This window comes from Heterodontus francisci, chromosome 26, assembly GCF_036365525.1.
Source record: "Heterodontus francisci isolate sHetFra1 chromosome 26, sHetFra1.hap1, whole genome shotgun sequence".
Taxonomy (NCBI): Eukaryota; Metazoa; Chordata; class Chondrichthyes; order Heterodontiformes; family Heterodontidae; genus Heterodontus; species Heterodontus francisci.
In genome coordinates, this window is record NC_090396.1 from 23189683 (window position 1) to 23212740 (window position 23058).

Below are 23058 nucleotides of genomic sequence, written 5' to 3' on the forward strand. Positions count from 1 at the left end.
AGAGCAGAGAAGGCTGAGGGGGGACCTGATTGAGGTATACAAAATTATGAGGGGCATAGTTAGGGTAGATAGGATGAAACTTTTTCCCTTAGTGGAGGTGTCAATAACCAGGGGGCATAGATTTAAGGTAAAGGGCAGGAGGTTTAGAGAGGATTTGAGGAAAAAAAATTTCACCCAGAGGGTGGTTGGAGTCTGGAACACACTGTCTGAAGGGGTGGGAGAGGTAGGAATCCTCACAACAATTAAGAAGTATTTAGATGAGCACTTGAAACGCCATAGCCACGGCCAAATGTTGGAAAATGGGATTAGGATAGGTGCTTGATGGCCCACACGGACACAATGGGCGGAAGGGCCTGTTTCTGTGCTGTATAACTCTATGACAATAATAAACCCTGTGATCAGGGTCTGCAGTAAGAATAAGCAGCTGATGGTGAAACTGTGCATGCCACAAAGGGACCAGGGAGCACCAACGTCACCACCAATAACAATAGGCAGAGCCTGTCACTGCCATGGAGACGGCCGCCTGAGTGACAGCCGCACGGCGCTGCCATGGAGACGGCCGCCTGAGTGACAGCCGCACGGCGCTGCCATGGTGACCGCCGCCTGAGTGACAGCCGCTAGGCGCTGCCATGGAGACCGCCGCCTGAGTGACAGCCGCACGGCGCTGCCATGGAGACCGCCGCCTGAGTGACAGCCGCACGGCGCTGCCATGGAGACCGCCTCCTGAGTGACAGCAGCATCGCCCGGCCCGGCGGCACAAGGGTAGCTTCAGGTAAAAGAGAGTGAGAAAAAAAATCGCTCGCCCACAGTGAGAGGAAGGAAGCGGAGACTAAGCAGGCACTGCTTCCGCACTCCGTAGTTCCTGTCCTTTGTTTCCAAACACCGCGAGGCCTAGGGGCGGCCTATACAGCCTGGGGTTGGAGTGAGTGAGTCAGCGCGCCTGTGCTAGTCAGTCAGGGTCCAGTCCCGGGCCGCCCGCAGGCTTCTGTTGCGGGGTGGGGGGAGTTTTTTAAAAAATATATTGTAACTCCGTATTTGAGGGAAACAGGCCGGAAGCGGGTGACAGTGACGGGCGACGCTTCCCTTTGTTTGGAACAAACCCACATGTGGACCCGCTGTTTATTTGAAAGCGCCTCAGTCAGGCGCAGAAAGCGGGCCCAGCAGAGCGCTGCTCTCAGTAATCCACTGCAACCCGGCACCACTCTATTCCTAGGCCGCTGGGTTATTGTTCGGTAAAATCTCATTCTTCAGCCTTCATTAATGAGTGTTGTGGAAGGTAATGTTTTGATTCAAGATCTTTATAGTTCGGCTATTTGCACACGAGTTTAAAATGCGTGCTATTCATATGGTTATAATATAGATCTCTAACTAAACATACTTCCGTTCAATCACAAACTCTTTGTTCTAGATCCCGGCCCCTGCTTTCAGACTATTTTCGGCCAGGATTGCTGCTGAGTTACTGTGGTGGCTTGTGCATTTAACGTCAACCGTCCCTCAAGCTTATTCTATGTGCGATGTGACTTGTTTTCGCTTCGAACTCTTACTGGTGTATCTCATCTCAAAGCTGAAATACCCTTTTTAACGTTTTAAGTTAGTTTTGATTGCTACAGTAATAAAAGAATCAGGTCCTGTCAGCTTCAGTAGAGTACCACAGATCTATTAATGAAAAGTTGTCTCCACTATGGTGGGATATCCATGTATTAAAAAGGAGCAACGCCAGAAGGATTCAGGCCCTCAGAGTTTAAAACCTAAATTGCTGATTCACTATGGTCACAATGTACTTAGGTATGAAGCACATTCGCAATTTTAGTTTAACTAACATGGCATAAAATTGAGTAACTTCATAGGTTTATTTTGATTATTCAAGAAATAGCATGACAGCTTCATTACAAGTTTTAAAATTATATTTTGATCCCCTTCCTATTTATTGAAAAAAGCTTTATTTTAAAAAAATCTTTTAACCAAGGTAAAACATAAACCGGGTCAAAAAGTATGAAATCCCCCTCTACCTTACCAGGCACCTCACCCCAACCCAATCCTTTTATCTACAGATGCAGTTTCATTTCCTGCTCTTAGTGCCGCACATGTACTTCATGTCTGCTGTGAGATCACGTGTGCTGCCTTGTACCATCCACTTAGGATGCGGCTCGTCAGTGTGCTATGGTAATTAGTAGAAATGAATGAGACTGTGCATGCAATCCTAACTGAAGCGACGGTCTTTGTGTCTTGATGAAGCAAGCTCCTCCTAAGGACAAAGGATAACGCCTTAGCGGTGTGTTCTTGTTTCACAGTCCTGCTATTTAAATATTATTAATCTTTTTTTATATATATATATATTCCAGAAATTGGTTGCTAAACTTTGAGTCTTAACTGTTCAGATCACTGTCTTTTGATGTTCTGTCTTTGTTTATTATGTTGTGCTTTCAAAATTGGTGGGGCACAATATGGTGTGTAACACTGATTAATATTAGCTTCCATCAAGTGTTAGTGTAAAGGTTAATTGGGCATCTAGAGTTGAAGCAGGGAATTTTTCAATGATTTTTAAACATTTTTACCAATCATATTTCCAATAAGTGTATGCATGTAACTGGAGTTCTTTTCCAAAATTGAAGTGAGCAAGTAGTTTTTATGTATATTTCTAAAATTATGTCTAGAAGCTGAATAGTTGGTAAACTGTAGGTGATTTTATTTTGCACGAATACACAATATTTGTCTTGCTTGGAAATCAATTTAAAACTTCCATATGACAAGTTTTTTAAAAATATTTTTTTTTCTTTTGATTATCTCTGCGTTTTTGAGTCTGCTGGATCTTGGCTCCAGATTTTTACATCCATTTTGTTGTATGTTTTGGGACACTAATAACATGCAAATGATTGTTTCTGCAAGGGCAGTTTTGTGATGAGGCTTGAAATAAAGGAACTAACAGACAACAAGCTGTATTTGCTAGAAGTTACTTGTTTACTCTTGTGCTAAAAGCTAAAAATATGGGATGATGTTGCTGGTTTTAATAATTGCCTGTGGAACAGTACCTCAACTAAAGCTTCTATCTTGAGAGGACAGGAGTGGTAATAGAAGGAAATGGGAGAAGGGAATAAAAGTTGTGTTGCATGTAAATAGAATGTATGACTAGTTAATAGCATTTAGACACTGAATGAACTCAGCCCATCCAGATCAACCTCACTTTAAAAATCACTTCCCATTCTAAAAATAACCTGCCTCACTTCAAAATGTATTCCATACTTGGTTTCAAAGCCACAGAAAAGTTGCTTTCCTTCAAAGAATGTGATAGCTTCACTTAGTTTCTTCCGAACAGGATATTTAGTTAAAGCCCTGCTATATTGAGCTCATAAAGGAGGCCAGTAGTCGGGGACTGCTCCATTATCATAGTTGCTCCTGTCTTTTGCAGGCTGTCCTGTTTCAAAACTGAGGTGGATTTAAACAATGCCATGACACTTTTCAAAACTGCAGGATGTTTTCCCAGGGTCCTGGTCAATATTCCTCTCCAACAACACCGTGAAAAACAGATGAACTTGTCTTTTGCCCCATTACTGTTTGTGGGGTCCTGTTGTGCACTAAACAGCTACCTAATTTGCCTATTGAATAACTGTTTTAAAGTAATTGTATGTGACATTCTTTAAAGGTGTTTGAGACATCCTAAGGTATTTATATAAATGTAGCTTTTTCAAGTTGTTTTGTAGGGACATCTGTTGATGTAAAAGATTACATAACTTTTGTGGAATAGATTTTCTAACTTTATATGTAAGCATAATGTTGATTTATTATCTATTGATACTGTTAACGAGTTATAAAATGCTTGTTTTCTTTCTCCAAGAAGCAGAGTGAAGCAAAGAAAGTCCTGTGATGGAGTCAGGACAGGACCAGGCTGATGGCTTACAAAACAGAAAGGATGACTTAATTAATTTCAACATCCCTGTGGATTGTTCCATTGATTGCTCAAGAAATCAAAGAGAAGGGCTGCAGGCAAATGACCCTTTAGAACTATTACATAGTGGGACCATGGATACGCAATACAGTTTGTGTACTAAAAATGCAGCAGATGACTTGGAGACCAACACTGGGTCTACTGTACCTCAGACTGACCAGGTACACTTGGATGATGCCATCTCGAGTACCACAGTCACTGTCTCTTATGTCAGCCGGCCCCACCTGTTCTCTTCCCAACGGATATTGCAGCATTCCTTGCATGAGCAGCCATTGGCATCACTCTTTATTCCATCTGTTTGTGTACAGTCACAGCAGATGGTGCCAGCCTCATTAGATTCATCCATACCTACTGATTTTGTTGACTCGTCATTTGAGAGCTCTGTGTTGGCACAGTCTGATGATCTAGAATCTATTAGAAGAGGCCTTGAAAATGGAATCGACTGTAGCGTTATGAACCAGCACAGACTGAAGGCACTGGACTTAGATTTGCCATTAGCTGCTTCTGCAGTCCATGAACCTGGATCATGTGGTAGGCCAATCGAACAGACATTAGATACTGCAGAGGAAACCTTGTATGAACAGTCCAGTGTTTCGTCTGACTTGGAAATGCATGATTCTGTTTGCCAGTTTTCTGGAGTAATACATCAGGAAAATGAATGGAGTGATACTGTAAGTCCTGCTGAAACTGATGTTCAAAACTCTGAAATGCTTGTAATAGAACTGACTGAGTCTTCACTGGCAGAGAACAGACCAAACAACAATGAAAAATTTGAAAGCCAAAACCTGCTGGACAGGATGGACCACTGTGAAACACAAAATGGTACTGGTGTCTTGACTGGGGTTAAAAGCTTGGATAACCAGTATACAGAAAGAAAGCTTCAGCCTCTCTGTGACTTAAACAGGAGTTACAAAGACCAAGCAACAATGACAATAAAGACAGAAAATGTCATTGAATGTGCAGAGGTAGCAGTACCAGCTGAATCGGAAGAAGGGCTGAATGAGGATACTTTTGGCAAAACATGTCCAAAAGACTTAACAGAAGAGGCACATAATGTTTCACCAGCTTGTGATATAAGTACAGTATCTTCATATGCCATACAAGCGTCACCAAGCTTAATAAGGCCAGATGGTTGCCAGAGAGCGTACATGGAAAGTGTCGGGACCAACATGTCATCAAGTTACAAAGTAGTACCCAATGCATGTAATGTGCTGCAGAATTCAGATAAAGGGGCACATACTACAACTAACATTGCAATCCTTCAACATATGCAAAAAACTGATATCTTATCACAGCAGGGTACGAAAACTGAAGAGTGGCCATGTGACCAAGAAGTAGCTTTAACATCTGACTTAAAGAATGGAAAAGTACATTGTTCAGGGAAGAATGTAAAAAGCAACCAAAATAACAGCCCAGTGCAGATTAGTTGCAACTCTGCAGATACTATGGTTTCTCCATGCAGTGCTGATCTGACACCAAATCTTAAAGTAATTGAAAAATCTCTGAGTAACGAACATAGCTGTAGGGAAGGCCACAACCAAATTTCTACCAGTGATGCAAATAATGCCCCCTCTGCAGCCAAATTGGATTTGCAGGAGATCCCTGAATCGGTGATGGCAGTTAACAATGTGTGTGAGAACAGCAGAAGTTCAGCTTCATTCAGTGATCATATGTTTTCTTCCTTGCAGAGGCTATCCGCTTCAGAAAGTAACCATCCCAGGATAAAACCTTGCTCTCTTGAATTGCATAAACTAAATGTTCTTGAAACAGAGGGGAAGTGTGACGTTGGAGGATATGTATTAGACCTGAAAAAGAATAATGTTGCATCAATGTCATGCAGCATTTCTATGAGTCTCTCTTTAGCCAGGTCTGGCAAAAGCATTGATCATGGGGAGGAGGGAGATGCTGATGAAAACTCTGATGGAAAAAGTGTCCAGAGCCCCAGCAATGACGATGTGTGCGAAATCTTGTCTGTCCAGACAGGGCCACACGTACCCAACAGGAGAAAGCAGTCCTTGGTGGCCAAGTACGAGGATAGTGATGTAGTCTGCATCTCTGATGAGGAAGATGCTAGTTGTTCGGTTGTAAAAACTGATGCACACCAGGATCGGGTTCAAGCTCAGGATAATAAGAAATGGAGGACGGCATGTCAACAACATGCGAATCAGAAAAAGCTTGAAGTTCAACCTCTCCAAAATGACGGTAGCACTGAGCCAAAACATTTTGAAAGGAAGGTTCTTCCACCGAGGCAAAGAGGAATGAGGCTGGAGCAGATTGTGCAAAATATTGTAACGCAGCCCAAGTCGAGAACTTCTAGCAACCTCAGTGAGAGACTAAGAAGAAGCAGAGAATCACCGGCTCCTACTAGGTTTCAACCACCAAGACGCAAGTCATTCAGCTCTGATGCAGAACAGAAGCCCAAAGGTGGTGCTGGACGCTCTCCTTGTATCAGGGATTCCTCACAAAAAATTACTTTGGAGAGTAAAATGCAAGAACAGAATGAGGCAAACCAAGGAGAAGCAGGCACAATAGCTGTGGAAAAACCAAACAAAAATAAATCTACCTCAATTCCAGGCTCTTGCCGTGAACATGCAACAAAACTGAGCACTCCTGTTTCCCCTGTCACATCTTTCTGCAGTGCCTCTTCATCTTCAAAGCAGTTGACTGAGATCTCCCGGGAGGGGCATACTTCGGGCAATAAGCAAGCCTTTGGCAAACCTGACCTCAAATGTTTAAACAGGAGCAGAAGGAAGCAGATGGCAAGCACTAGGAATGCCGCGCAGCCGACGAACTGCGTATCGCCCCGGCACCAATCTGCTCAGCCGAGGTCAAGGGGCACAGCGAGGAAGAGAATACGCAAACCAGCAGGTAAAAAGCGGCAGACACGGCAGGGACAGCCCTCCTCATTCTTTGCACCTGAAGAGCCTGAGATAAAATTAAGAGCATTGACTCTTAAAGCTGAGGACCGACGAGATAGATATGATAGTTTTGCACCTTACATTAAGGTAGAGACAAAAGTTTATCCAATGTGTACAGTAGTAAACTATGCCGAGGAGGATAGTAACAATCTTAAACAAAAGAAACATTCCCAGCAGCAGTCGCACGGTGCAGTTCCAAAATCATCTTGCTTGACTTTGGGTCCTACAATTAATGAGGCCTCTAGCAAAAGATTTCTAGTTTGTTGTCTTTGTGGCCAGTCTGCAAATGCTATGGAGCAAGGTGATCTTTTTGGACCTTTCTATCCTGGAGGATATACACCTTTGAGCAACCAAATTGCCCGATCAAAAGATGCCAAGACCGAGCAAGGTAGCCCTAGTTGTAATTCCATTAGAAATGCAGTAAATAAAACTCCAGGACAAAATCAGGAGTCTAGAACCAGGGAAGGGGCAACAACACGTGGCCAGAAACGCAGAAGTTTGGACAGTATTGAAGAGGCCACAAAATGTTCCGATAGTAAGAAGCCTAAGAGCGAGCTGTCTTTGGAAGAGTGGTACCAACCTCCATTGGTCCCAATGGACACTAACGAATACTGGATGCATGAAGACTGTGTGACGTGGTGTGCTGGTGTATTTCTTGTAAGAGGGAAGCTATATGGTTTGCTGGAAGCTATCAATGTTGCACAGGAAATGGTAAGTAAGACCAGGAATTGCAGAATGTTGTGCAGTTGTTAACCATCTTTTCATTCCTGAGCATGTAAACCTTATAGATCCTGAGCTTTTGATCTTTAATGAGAGTGAATAAATATGTAGAAGCCATCGTCTGCCTGATATTCTCTGGTCATTTGTTAGATTTCTGAATATTCAGGAACGTACAAGGAGTAGAAAATGATGTGATAACTTTTATTTCCAGTGTAATGAATAATTTCAACAGAGTAGGTAGAAATAGAGGCAGTTGTTGAAGTTCATTTTGGTTTAAAAAAAAAATTGAGGGATCCCATACCGTCGAACCTTTTACTGAATTTTTTTAAAAAAGCATCTTTTGTCCTGTTCGCTATAGAGATCCAGTATACTACATAGCGTGGTTTGTAATTCCAGTAAGGTAGCTTAGGAAAGACAAATGGAGATCAGCCTTTTCCTGTGGATAAAATGTAAGTTTCACTTGTACACCTAAAATTGACCGACTCACAGTGAACAATACTGTAATGCAGTGCATTGGTACTTAAATGAGAATTTTAGGGAAACCGTGGTTTCAGCTTGGGGCAGGGAAATTTCCTTTATGAAATTGCTTTGCACATTCTAATGAAGCAAATGAAAAGAGTTTGCAACTGCATGTTCTCAGTTCCTTACAGCCTGACTCCTGGCTGTGTGTTATGCAGGACAGGCATTTTAACCCTCCATTTCTTGCTGTTCCTGATTCGGAATGCCCAAACCCTTCCTGACCCACTCCATTACACAGTCCTCCTCCATTTGTTTCCTTTGATTTTTCCCATATTACTTCCCATACGCAGCTGATTCCAGCTATCTCCTCCACAACTTGCTGCAAGGAAATACGCAAGAGCAGGCTAAGTGATTCTTCCACATCCCTGCCCATTACTCCTTGACCCATCTAATGTTGTCCAAATTTGTGCCTTCCTGTTTCAATCTACTGCTATCAGCAGCTTTAAATCTTAAAATAAATGTATTTATTTTAAGTTGTGAAAACTTGAAATGGATGGTGTTTGGGACTCCTGAACTATGCAAATTTGAATGCTCATTTAAGGTGAGATTATTGCCCAGGAGGTGCATGTTGGCGTTACGTTTTAGGACAAAGCTTAACTTGCATCACATTGTACGCTTGTGCAATGCAGATTCTAGTTAAGAGTGGAACCATGTTGTTAAAAATCTCATTTTCAGATTTTGTTAGAACAGTTGCTCCTGGTTCTAGTGGAAATTTGATTGTAGTTAGTACAGGAGCTCAAAACCTGATACAAGGGACACGATCAGACTTTGGCAGTCCCATAAGGTATTGAGGTTTGACTGTATTCACTTCTATGTCATTGTAATTAAACACAGCCACTAGATCAAATTTATCTCCAATATGGGATTACTGAAGTGCATTTTCAGCAGTCCAGAGGTTAAGTTAGATACATATTTTAACACATTTTTGTTTAGTTAATAAATGAAATCCTGTGACCCTTGCCACCCTTTCATTTGGATTGTTGAATTTCCGATTTATCATTGAGGCCCTGCATTTCATATAGACAACTAAGAGTTTGACTTCCTAGTCCTGTGACCCACATATGAAGCGGGCAGTACATCAGGCTTCTGACTGGGTTATCCTAATGGAGCAGTAACAAAATGTATCTTGTGGCCGCAGCTCTAACATGCCTTCCATAAGCTGTTTCTCTGTTCTGCCTTTGGATATCCCCCATGTTATATCAGTATATGCTCTTAATATTTTTCAGCATATGGTGCTTTTCACATCTTTATATTCTTCCCTTGGAGAATAAGAGTGAAGTAGTGGGAGGATTCTCAGGCTGATAGTCTAACAGTCTACCATGTGAATGCTCCTGTCATGTCCGTAATCAGGCCATAGAGTGGTTAGTGCTAGACAGCAGGAGGGCTTTATTGGCCCCCATATCCGACATGGGGCGGGGGAAATTCATCCACTGGATGTTAACCCAGAATTCAGAGCCAGAGTTGCCACTGGCAGGAACTATCTGGACTGAGGTTTGAACCCTGCACTTTCTGACACAGAAGTGGGAACACTTCCAGTAAGTCAGATTCATTCCAGTGTGTGTTGAGTCACCCTCTGTAGTTTATTGCCTCCACTTCTTGACTAGGTCACTGCACATTTCAGATATTATTCTGTGCTGCCCTTTTTTTGCTGTTTCCAGTTTCCCCCTGATGTTTTTAGAATCTCTTGCTTTCCACCTGCTCCAAAACCCCTTGAGCTTTTCACTTTTTCAGTTGAGCATCCTTTTTAGTTTTAGATGGTGATATTTGTTCTGGATTCCAATGCTTTGTATTAATGCAATGCACACAATATCGGGAGGAAAAAAAACTCTGTTCCGCTTGCTGGTCTCAATTTAAATGCACTGTAATTAACAATTTTTATGTATCACAAAATTTAAAATGAATACCATGTACTGTCACAGCACATCCATCATTGAAACTATCTTGGTAACAGGTTACATTGCATTTGGTTATTGTGATTTTAGCAAAATGACCTCTTCACAAACTCTGAAACAGTTTGCCAAATTAATTGGAATAGGAATTGAAACCAAATGTATTAAGGTATCAATTTTATGCATTTTATTTTCCTTTAAACCTCTGTGAAGCGCTTTGAAATGTTGCTTCTATGTTTAAGGTACAATGTAAATGCATGTTTTTGTTCTAGTTAAGCTATGTGGCTAGTAATTCTAATGTAGCAGATAACTATGAAGAGGAAAAGCACTTGAATGACATCAAAGTGAACACAGCCAAGCCTTATCACTGCAGTTGCAGCAGACTGTAGAAACATTTTAGCCCCTCCTTTTTCCTGCAGTTTTCTACCTGTGGCCTCTGTTTGATCTGAAGGTAGTGACTCTTTGCTGAAGTAGGGCTGTATAGGCAGTGGCAGCCCCACTGATGGCCTGCCCAAATGGTGCAAATTCAGCCTATGTAATCTTCGTCAATGAGTGTCAGCAGGCTATTGAAACATGGAGGGCTTCATGTCTGCATTTGATCCTATGTTCACCCAAGACCTGCACACCTACTCTTCCAGTAGGGAGCATTAGATAGCAGTGAATAGGAACCATAGCCACTTTTTTCCCTCTCTTTCCCCCTCCCTAATCCTGGGTCCTGAATCCTGAACTGTGGTGTGCCTAATATCACTGTCCCATCTGAGATCAGTTAACAACAGACAAAGGAATGACCCTGGAACCTTCTTAATGTGTATGGCTGACTGTTTACTGTGGTACTAGGTAAGCCATCAGGATAGATGACTGTTTATAACTCAGTAGCATGGAGTTATGCAAAGAAGCATAAAACATTTGGTATATTGAGGCTGTTGCACACATCATGTGCAGTATACTTAATCATTGAGTCCCATCAATCTGCTGAATATCCTGTAAAGCACTCCTTGGTTTCTTGTTTCAGCCACCCAAAGGCAGTTGACCAGTACTTCAGAATATTTGTGTAAACTTCCATCCTTCGTTATTTAATCCTTGGCCCTTCCATACCTTGATGTGTCCATCATTCCAGCAACCCATGAGCTGTCATGCTGTATGTAGGATTTGATCGCATTCCTCTAATCCTCAATCCCACTCCTAACCAGATAATCAGTGAACAGTTTTTATTCCCGAGGTGCTGATCTAGAATATTAACTGCTTTAGCTGATTGTTAATTCCAGGTATCCGTTACTCTAGGATGGGAAAATAATTATTCTTGATCTTAAGGCTTGGTAACCTTATATACATGTCCAAGTTAAATAGCCTACCTAGACCTACATTATCCATTCCTCCCAGCATTTTAAAGATTTGGATTATATTATGTTTGTTTTTGGTAGGGAGCGACAACTTTTACAGTTACAATAATGTGATCGTTTTGGTCCCTAAAAGATTTTTTATTGTACCTAATGTGGGATTAAGGGTAAATTGAAGAAATAGATGTGACAAGATAATTTTACTTATTTGTAGGAAGAAACCAGCAGAGAGACAGAAGAGCCCGACCAGTGTGTTTTTAAACTGTTGCATCTTTATCAGTTACAATCTTTATCAGATTTATAGCAGTCGAGACTGCTCTACACAGTGCTCCAAACCTTCAGCAGCATTAACTACTGCATTTGTAGCCTGACAGTTTATGGCAACTCTTCAATTGCCTCATGTCACCTAGCTGCTTCCTGGAATTACTGCTGCTTTTTTTAAACAAATGTATTACACGGTTATATTGAGGGAACTTGTAATTAAACAAATTAGTCTTTCTGAAGAAGGCTGACTGAAATAGTGTTTTTGACCTGTTTATTAGGCAAAATTGTTTTCTTTTTAAACTGCAGAATGAACCTGAAAATCAGATACTTTGACGCCAATGTGGCTGCACTTAAAGGGGATTACCTTATTCCCATGTTGTCTGGCCCAACATTGAAATGTACAAGGTCTGACGCCATCTAAATTATTGAGAGAGCAGTTGATTTAAAAGAAAATTAAGCTTCCTAGGACTGCTTTAACTTTACACCCAACAGTAATGTTATTGTTTAGACAGTGACTACACTTATCCCTTTTTTTTCATCTTTGAGAAGATTTAAAGTAATTTTTTCTACTTCACTTGGCATGTGCAGTTCTCCCAGTCAACTGCCTATGCACTTGACTTGCTGTGGTCCTCTGTTGAAGATGTTTTTAGTTACTACCAGTCGTTTTGTGAAAGCTGTGTGGTGTGATTATTTTTTTCTCCCTCTTTGTGTGGTGCTTGCTCCCCTCTGGAGAATACTGGTTTTTGTTGAGTGCCTATCAATGACAATGCAGCAAAACTCATTGTTTTATGAATAATGGGTTTGAAGCTGCATTTTTATCAATTCTTGGCATGGTCTGTTGGAACATCAAACCACAATTATGATTTCAAAATCTCGTACAATATTTCGCCGACAGACAAAAATTTAAATGCCTTCATCCTGAGCATTTCTTTAATCAAAACATGATTGTTTCACTGCTGTAATGTCATGTGTAAGTGACCTGATGTTTTTGTGGTGATTAAGTCGACACACACGTGGTTGGGAAACAAAAGCATTTGTCAAGTACTTTTGCTTAAAGATGGTGTCTATAAGTTTTCAGATTAAACATAATTCGTGAAAATCAGCAGTCTTAGTATTAGACCTGCTGCCACACTGCTAACTGCCACTTCCACTGCTTTCTAACATTCATTCATTCTTTTTGAACTCACTTCTTTGTTCTCTGCTATATTTATCTGAATTTTTTTTAACATTCCAGCTTCTGTTTTCATAAGGCACATTCTGTACAGTATATCTTTTCCATTGACTTCACCAGATTTTTTAAAACTGTCTTCCATTTAAATATAAATGTTTGATGCACAGAGTTGGATGGATGACAGAGATTCTTACCATTTCTTCTTTAATTCAACAAAATAGTCAACTTATTTATGTTTCCTCTGTACCTTGTTCTTAGCAAACACATGTTCCAAATAGTTGACAGGATAATTTGGTTAAATATAGCACTTTAATGACCCATTGATTTTAAAACATAAACATAAAGAATTGCTTACATAGTGCTTTTTTTTAAAAAAAGCCTGAATGTTTGTAATATTTTGACTGAAGATCCATTTTGTGGAAAATGTAGCAGACTTTTACGCTGCATCTATCTTGCACTGTACCTGAGCTTCAAGTGCTTGATGCTGGCAATCGTAAAGAAAACCTTTTCCAGTTTGCGCATTTTTCTTGATGGGAGAGATTATATTACACAGTTTTCCCATCCTGTAATGTGCAGTCTTTTAAAACCCAAACTTGGGGATCACCTAATCACTACTATGTGATTTACCTCATCTTCCTTCCTGCTCTTTTCAGCCTTGATATCTTTGGTTGTGAGTTGGGTATTCGACTGTTAACCACTTGTGTTTCCTCAATATGTACATTCTTCCCTTAATTATTAGTTTGAATAGGAACATAGCAATAGGAGTAGGCCATTCAGCCCATCAAACCTGCTTTGCCATTTGATATGATCATGGCTGATCATCCACTTCAATTCCTTTTTCCCACAATGTCCCCATATCCCTTTGTGTCATTGGTATTTAGAAATCTGTCAATCTCTATTTTAAACATACTCAATGACGGAGCTTCTACAGCCCTCTGGGGTAGAGAATTCCAAAGATTCATAATCCTCTGAGTAAAGAAATTTCTCCTCATCTCTGTCCTAAGTGGTTTCCCCCTTATTTTGAAATAGTGTTCCCTGGTTCTAGACTCCCCAACCAGGGGAAACATCTCAGCTGCATCTACCCTGTTTATCCCTTTATGTATTTTGTAGGTTTCAACGAGATCACCTCTTATTCTTCAAAACTCTAGAGAATACAGGCCGAGTTTCCCAAATCTCTCTTCATAGGACAGTCTTGCCATGCCTGGGAACAAGTCTGGTGAACCTTCATTGTACTCCCTCTATGGCAGTCATATCCTTCCTACTGTTAGGGGACCAAAACTGCACACCGTCTAGGTGCGGTCCAGAACAAAGAACAGTACAGCACAGGAACAGGCCATTCGGCCCTCCAAGCCTGTGCCGATCTTGAAGCCTGCCTAAACTAAAACCTTCTGCACTTCTGGGGACCGTATCCCTCTATTCCCATCCTATTCATGTATTTGTCAAGATGCCTCTTAAATGTCATTATCGTACCTGCTTCCACCACCTCCCCCAGCAGTAAGTTCCAGGCACTCACCACCCTCTGTGTAAAGAACTTGCCTCGCACATCCCCTCTAAACTTTGCCCCTCGCACCTTAAACCTATGTCCCCTAGTAACTGACTCTTCCACCCTGGGAAAAAGCTTCTGACTATCCACTCTGTCCATGCCGCTCATAACTTTGTAAACCTCCATCATGTCACCCCTCCACCTCCGTCGTTCCAGTGAAAACAATCCGAGTTTATCCAACCTCTCCTCATAGCTAATGCCCTCCAGACCAGGCAACATCCTGGTAAACCTCTTCTGTACCCTCTCCAAAGCCTCCACGTCCTTCTGGTTGTGTGGAGACCAGAATTGCACGCAATATTCTAAGTGTGGCCTAAATAAAGTTCTGTACAGCTGCAACATGACTTACCAATTTTTATACTCTATGCCCCGACCGATGAAGGCAAGCATGCCATATGCCTTCTTGATTACCTTATCCACCTGTGTTGCCACTTTCAGTGACCTGTGGACCTGTACGCCCAGATCTGCCTGTCAATACTCCTAAGGGTTCTGCCATTTACTGTATACTTCCCACCTGCATTATATCTTCCAAAATGCATTACCTCACATTTGTCCGGATTAAACTCTGTCTGCCATTTCTCCGCCCAAGTCTCCAACCGATCTATATCCTGCTGTATCCTCTGACAATCCTCATCACTATCCACAACTCCACCAACCTTTGTGTCGTCCGCAAACTTACTAATCAGACCAACTACATATTCCTCCAAATCAATTATATATACTACAAAGAGCAAAGGTCCCAGCACTGATCCCTGCGGCACACCACTAGTCACAGCCCTCCATTCAGAAAAGCACCCTTCCACTGCTACCCTCTGTCTTCTATGACAGAGCCAGTTCTGTATCCATTTTGCCAGCTCACCTCTGATCCCGTGTGACTTCACCTTTTGTACCAGTCTGCCATGAGGGACCTTGTCAAAGGCTTTACTGAAGTCCATATAGATAACATCCACTGCCCTTCCTTCATCAATCATCTTTGTCACTTCCTCAAAAAACTCAATCAAATTAGTTAGACACGACCTCCCCTTCACAAAACCATGCTGCCTCTCGCTAATAAGTTTGTTTGTTTCCAAATGGGAGTAAATCCTGTCCCAAAGAATCCTCCCTAATAATTTCCCTACCACTGATGTAAGGCTCACCAGCCTATAATTTCCTGGATTATCCTTGCTACCCTTCTTAAACAAAGGAAAAACATTGGCTATTCTCCAGTCCTCTGGGACCTCACCTGTAGCCAATGAGGATGCAAAGATTTCTGTCAAGGCCCCAGCAATTTCTTCCCTTGCCTCCCTTAGTATTCTAGGATAGATCCCATCAGGCCCTGGGGACTTATCTACCTTAATGCTTTGCAAGACACCCAACACCACCACCTTAAGAGATATCTTGACAAATATATGAATAGGAAGGGAATAGAGGGATATGAGCCCCAGAAGTGCAGAAGGTGTTAGTTTCGGCAGGCATCAAGATCAGCGCAGGCTTGGAGGGCCGAATGGCCTGTTCCTGTGCTGTATTGTTCTTTGTTCTTGTTGATAATGAGATGACTGAGACTATCTACACTCCCTTCTCTAGGCTCATCATCCACTGTCCTTCTCTTTGGTGGTGAATACTGATGCAAAGTACTCATTTAGTACTTCGCCCATTTCCTCTGGCTCCACACATAGATTCCCTTCTCTGTCCTTGAGCGGGCCAACCCTTTCCCTAGTTACCCTCTTGCTCTTTATATATGTATAAAAAGCCTTAGGATTATCCTTAATCCTGTTTGCCAACGACTTTTCATGACCCCTTTTAGCCCTCCTGACTCTTTGCTTAAGTTCCTTTCTACTGTTTTTATATTCCTCAAGGGATTCGTCTGTTCCTAGCCTTCCAGCCCTTTCGAATGCTTCCTTTTTCTTTTTGACTAGGCTCACAATATCCCGCGTTATCCAAGGTTCCCGAAACTTGCCAAACTTATCCTTCTTCCTCACAGGAACATGCTGGGCCTGGATTCTAATCAACTGACGTTTGAAAGACTCCCACATGTCAGATGTTGATTTACCCTCAAACAGCCGCCCAATCTAAATTCTTCAGTTACTGCCTAATATTGTTATAATTAGCCGTCCCCCAATTTAGCACCTTCACCCGAGGACTACTGTTATCCTTATCCACAAGTACCTTAAAACTTATGGAAGGTTCTAACCAAGGTTCTGTACCATTGAAGCAAGACTTCACTACTCCTGTACTCGCATCCTTTTTGCGATAAAGGCTAACATACCATTAGCCTTCCTAATTGCTTTCGGCACCCGCTTGCTAGCATTCAGTGACGTATTTACGAGGACACCAAGGTCCCTTTGTACATCTACACTTACTAATCTCTTACCATTTAGGAAATACCCTGCACATCTGTTCCTCCTAACTCATGTTTTTCCACAGTATATTCCATCTGCCATGTTCTTGCCCACTCACTAAGTGTGTCCAAATCACTTTGAAGCCGTTTGCATCTTCCTCACAGCACACATTCCCACCTAGTTTTGTGCCATAACACAATAGCAAGTGCTTTCATGCCTGTCTTAATCCATATAATACTAGTCAATTTTCACTGGCAGTCAAGACCAAGTGTATTAAGTTGAAGGAATTAGAGCGTGGGGGTTAATTGGACAAGGACGTACAGACTATTCAGTCCTCACTTTGAAGCCATACATCCTGTTGTTTTTGTATTTCCATTATAAATCTTGCTGTCCACAGTTAGAAGGAAACTGTCAAAATAAACTTTTCACGCTGTAATTACACTTACACTCAGTGGTAGTACCTTAGCACTGCCAACAAGAGGGGGAGGGAGTTAAGGAGGTCTAATTATAAGAATTTTACATATACCATTGAATACGATTATGGCTGATCTTCGGCTTCAAATCCACTTTCCCTCCCACTCCCCATATCCTTTGATTCTCTGAGACACCAAAAATCTGTCTATCTCTGCCTTAAATATATTCAATGATGAAGGATCCACAACCCTCTGGAGTACAGAATTCCAAAGACGCACAACCCTCCGAGTCAAGAAATTCTCCTCATCTCAGTCCTAAATGATCGGCCCCTTATCTTGAGATTCTACCCCATGTTCTAGATTCCCCAGCCAGGGGAAACAAACTCTGTGTCAACCTGCTTCAGAATCTTGTAAGTTGCAATGAGATCCCCTCACATTCTTCTACATTGCAGATAATATAGACCCAATTTACTCAGCCTCTCATTATAGGACAACCCTCTCATCCCAGTGACCAATCTAGTGAATCTTCGCTGTACCGCCTCCAATGCAAGTATATCCTACCTTAAAAATGGAGACCAAAACTGAGCACAGTACTTCGGGTGTGGTCTCACAAAAGCCCTGTACAATCGTAGCAAGACCGCTTTATTCTTGTACTGCAGCCCCCTTGCAATAAAGGCCGAAACGTCATTTGCGTACCTAATTGCTTGCTGTACCAGTGTGCTAACTTTATGTTCCTTGTATAAGTACAGCACATCCAAGTCCTTCTGAACATCAACATTGACAAATTTCATGCCTTTTTAAAAAATATTGTGCTTTGCTATTCTTACTACCAAAGTGAATAACCTCACACTTGGGATCATAGGAACATAAATAGGAGCAGGAGAAGGCCATTCGGCCCCTGGAGCCTGCTGCGCCATTCAACTAGATCATGGTTGATCTTCAACCTCAACGCCATTTTCCCGCACTATCCCCATATCCCTTGATATCTTTAATATCTAGAAATCTGTCTTGAATATACTCAATGACTGAGCCTCCACAGCCCTCTGGGGTAGAGAATTCCAAAGGTTCACCACCCTCTGAGTGAAGAAATTCAATAGCCCTAAATGGCCTACCTCTTATTCTGAGACACTGCCCCTGATTCTAGACTCCCACCCCCACCCATCCCAGCCAGGGAAACACTCTTTCTGCATCTACTCTGTCGCGCTGTGTAAGAATTTTAACTCCCCCACATTGTACTCCATCTGCCACCTTGTTGCCTATTAGCTTAACCTGTCGATATCTCTTTGAAGCCTCTTTGTGGCATCCTCACAGCTTGCAATCCCACCTAGCTTTGTATCATTAGCAACTTAGATACATTACTCTCTGTCTCTTCAATTAAGTCATCAATAATAGATTGGAAATAGATGAGGCCCTAGTACTGATCCTTGCGGAACTCCACTAGTTACAGCCTGCCAACTTGAAAATGCTCCGCCTAACCCTATTCTTTGCTTCAAAAGAACAAAGAACAAAGAAAATTACAGCACAGGAACAGGCCCTTCGGCCCTCCAAGCCTGCGCCGATCCAGATCCTCTATCTAAACATGTCGCCTATTTTTTAAGGGTCTGTATCTCTTTTCTTCCTGCCCATTCATGTATCTGTCTAGATACATCTTAAAAGACGCCATCGTGCCCGCATCTACCACCTCCGCTGGCAACGCGTTCCAGGCACCCACCACCCTCTGCGTAAAGAACTTTCCACGCATATCCCCCCTAAACTTTTCCCCTTTCACTTTGAACTTGTGTCCTCTAGTAATTGAATCCCCCACTCTGGGGGGGAAAAAGCCTCTTGCTATCCACCCTGTCTATCCCTCTCATGATTTTGTACACCTCAATCAGGTCCCTCCTCAACCTCCGTCTTTCTAATGAAAATAATCCTAATCTACTCAACCTCTCTTCATAGCTAGCGCCCTCCATACCAGGCAACATCCTGGTGAACCTCCTCTGCACCCTCTCCAAAGCATCCACATCCTTTTGGTAATGTGGCGACCAGAACTGCACGCAGTATTCCAAATGTGGCCGAACTAAAGTCCCATACAACTGTAACATGACCTGCCAACTCTTGTACTCAATACCCCGTCCGATGAAGGAAAGCATGCCGTATGCCTTCTTGACCACTCTATTAACCTGCGTTGCCACCTTCAGGGAACAATGGACCTGAACACCCAAATCTCTCTGGACATCAATTTTCCCCAGGACCTTTCCATTTATTGTATAGTTCACTCTTGAATTGGATCTTCCAAAATGCATCACCTCGCATTTGCCCTGATTGAACTCCATCTGCCATTTCTCTGCCCAACTCTCCAATCTATCTATATTCTGCTGTATTCTCTGACAGTCCCCTTCACTATCTGCTACTCCACCAATCTTAGTGTCATATGCAAACTTGCTGATCAGTCCACCTATACTTTCTTCCAAATCATTAATGTATATCACAACAACAGTGGTCCCTGCACGGATCCCTGTGGAACACCACTGGTCACACGTCTCCATTTTGAGAAACTCCCTTCTACTGCTACTCTCTGTCTCCTGTTGCCCAGCCAGTTCTTTATCCATCTAGCTAGTACCCCTTGGACCCCATGCGCCTTCACTTTCTCCATCAGCCTGCCATGGGGAACCTTATCAAACGCCTTACTGAAGTCCATGTATATGACATCGACAGCCCTTCCCTCATCAATCAACTTTGTCACTTCCTCAAAGAATTCTATTAAGTTGGTAAGACATGACCTTCCCTGCACAAAACCATGTTGCCTATCACTGATAAGCTCATTTTCTTCCAAATGGGAATAGATCCTATCCCTCAGTATCTTCTCCAGCAGCTTCCCTACCACTGACGTCAGGCTCACCGGTCTATAATTACCTGGATTATCCCTGCTACCCTTCTTAAACAAGGGGACAACATTAGCAATTCTCCAGTCCTCCGGGACCTCACCCGTGTTTAAGGATGCTGCAAAGATATCTGTTAAGGCCCCAGCTATTTCCTCTCTCGCTTCCCTCAGTAACCTGGGATAGATCCCATCCGGACCTGGGGACTTGTCCACCTTAATGCCCTTTAGAATACCCAACACTTCCTCCCTCCTTATGCCGACTTGACCTAGAGTAATCAAACATCTTTTCCTAACCTCAACATCCATCATGTCCCTCTCCTCGGTGAATGCCGATGCAAAGTACTCGTTTAGAATCTCACCCATTTTTTCTGACTCCAAGCATAACTTTCCTCCTTTGTCCTTCAGTGGGCCAATCCTTTCTCTAGTTACCCTCTTTCTCCTTGTATATGAATAAAAGGCTTTGGGATTTTCTTTAACCCTGTTTGCTAAAGATATTTCATGACCCCTTTTAGCCCTCTTAATGTCCGCTTCCTGTCTGTTAAACAATTATCTATCCATGCTGATGTATTACCCCCAACTCCATGAGCCCTTGTCTTGCGCATTAACCTCTCGTGTGGCACCTTATCGAATGCCTTTTGGAAATCCAAATAAACTACACCTCCTGGTTCTCCTTTATCTACCCTACTATTACATCCTCAAGAAAGCCTAAAAAAATTGTCCAACACGATTTCCCTATCATAAAACCATGTTGACTTTGATCATACTATGATTTTCTAAGTGCATTGTTAAGACTCCCTTAATAGATTCCAGCAGTTTCCCGGCAACTCAGATCAGGCTAACTGGCCTGTAGTTCCCTGTTTTCTCTCTCCCTCCTTTCTTGAATAGCATTGTTATGTTTGCTAACTCCCAATTCACTGGGACAGTTTGAGAATCTAGGGAATTCTGGAAAATCAGAACCAGTGTATCCACTATCTCTGAAGCTACCTCTCTTGAAACCTAGGATGGAAGCCATCAGGTCCTGGCGATTTGTTGGATTTTAGTCCCTTAAGTTTCTCCAGTACTTTTTCTCTGATACCAATTACCTTAATTTCCTCACTCTTATTAGCTCCTAGATTACCCTGTATTTCTGCTATGTGACTTGTGTCTTCTACTGTGAAGACAGACACAAAATACTTGTTCAGTCTCTGCCATTTCCTCTTTTCCCATGATTTCTTCTGTCCGCCTCTAAGGGCCAATGTTTATTTTAGTTTCTCTGTTCCTTTTTTATATACTTGTAAAAGCTCTTACAATCTGTTGTTATATTCCTGGCTAGTTTACTCTCATTCTATTTTCCCTTTTTTATCAGCATTTGGTGGCCCTTTGGTTTTTAAAACACTCCCAATCCTCAGGCTTACTACTATTCTTTGCAACATTATACGCCTGTTTTAATCTAATGCTACCCTTAATTTCTTTAGTAAGTCATGGATGGATCTTTCTTGCTGAGTTTTTGTTTTTAATGGAATGTACTTTTGTTGAACATTTGAATTGTTTCTTTAAATATTTTCCACTGTTTATTTAGAACCGTAGAAAAAGTACAGCACAGAAGGAGCCCGTCGTGTCCATGCCGAAAAAACTAGCCGCCCAATCTAATCTCACCTTCCAGCACCAGGTCCATAGCCTTGCAGGTTACAGCACTTCAGGTGCATGTCCAGGTACCTTTTAAAAGAATTGAGGGTTACTACCTCCACCACCATTCTTGGCAGTGAATTCCAGACACTCACCACCCTCTGGGTGGAAGAAGTTTTTCCTCATGTCCCCTCTAATCCTTCTACCAATCACCTTAAATCTGTGCCCCCTGGTAATTGACCTCTCTGCTAGGGGAAACCGATCCTTCCTGTCTCTTCTATCTAGGCCCCTCATAATTTTGTACACCTCAATTAAGTCACCCCCTCAGCCTCCTCTGTTCTAAGGAAAACAACCCTAGCCGATCCAATCTTTCCTCATAGCTGCAACTTTCAAGCCCTGGCAACTTTCTTGTAAATCTCGTCTGTACTCTCTCCAGAGCAATTATGTCCTTTCTGTAACGTGGTGACCAGAACTGTACGCAGTACTCCAGCTGTGGCCTAACCAGTGTTTTATACATTCCAGCATTACATCCCTGATTTTGTATTCTATACCGCGGCCAGTAAAGGAAAGCAATTCATATGCCGCCTTCACTCTAGCCACCTGTCCTGCCAGCTTTGGGGACCTGTGGACATGCACTACAAGGTCTCTCACTTATTCTACCCCTCTCAATATCCTCCCATTTATTGTGTATTCCCTCGCGTTATTTGCCCTCCCCAAATGCATTACGCATTATTTACCACAATATCTTTGTCTATTTACCCAATCGACATTGGCCAGCTCTCCCTCATATCTAAATAACTGCCATGTTGCAAAAGCAAACTCTTGTAAATTATTTTAAGTAGAGGGCCTTCTGTCTCTTGTCTATACTTTTCCATCTTCGCACTCTGCTGCTTTTACCACTGTTTTGTTTGTCTCTGTAAACTTCCTCTTCTCATTTTCTGCTGCATCTGTACGGTCATGTGGGAGTAAGGGGAGGAAGCCTTCGGAATAGGTAGAGTTGATAGTGCAGACTTGAAAGAAGAAACTGCTTCTTTACTCATTCTTCTAAACAAAGAGTCATCCCATAAATCCTGAGACAAGAGTGGCTTTCAAAGTCATATGTGTGCCCTTGTTCCTCAGGTCCTCTTTTGTTTCTGGTAGCTAATCTATTACCAAACATAGAACAAACATAACATGACTGTCCTCCACTGAAAGAAGGAGCATGATGCCATCAATTTGAACTCCAGTCAACCAGTATAACATCATACTGGTACCCGGTCATTCATATGAGACCCACGTGCCCTGGTAATGTCGCATGTAGCCCAAGCAACTCTGTTCTGTTTGTGCCTCAATTCTGTTACTTACTGGTTGAACTGTTTGAAAAGAGTTGCACCATTGTTGGAGAAATCCAAAAATCGGAGTGTCAGTTTTCTGCTAATAACCCTGGGGGAGACAGTGGGGTCATGATCATGTCATGTCACTCAATCTGTAATCCAGATGCCCAGGTTAATGCCCTCTGGACATGGGTTCAAATCCCGTCAAGCCTGGTGGAATTTAAATTCAATTAATAAAAGTCTGA

At 42.2% G+C, this 23058-nt stretch overlaps 1 protein-coding gene across 7 annotated transcripts in view; it reads left to right on the plus strand.

Moving 5' to 3' along the window:
- Positions 1 to 684: 684 nt before the first annotated feature.
- LOC137384223 (uncharacterized) overlaps positions 685 to 23058 on the plus strand; it is a 66170-nt gene continuing 43796 nt past the window's right edge. For 2 of the 7 annotated variants that reach the window (XM_068057921.1, XM_068057928.1), the window contains exons 1-2: positions 779 to 1276; positions 3836 to 7572. In XM_068057921.1, coding sequence (XP_067914022.1) covers positions 3862 to 7572 — 3711 coding nt within the window. In that variant the 5' untranslated portion in view covers positions 779 to 1276; positions 3836 to 3861. The other 5 variants (XM_068057922.1, XM_068057927.1, XM_068057926.1 and 2 more) reach the window with 5 other exon arrangements.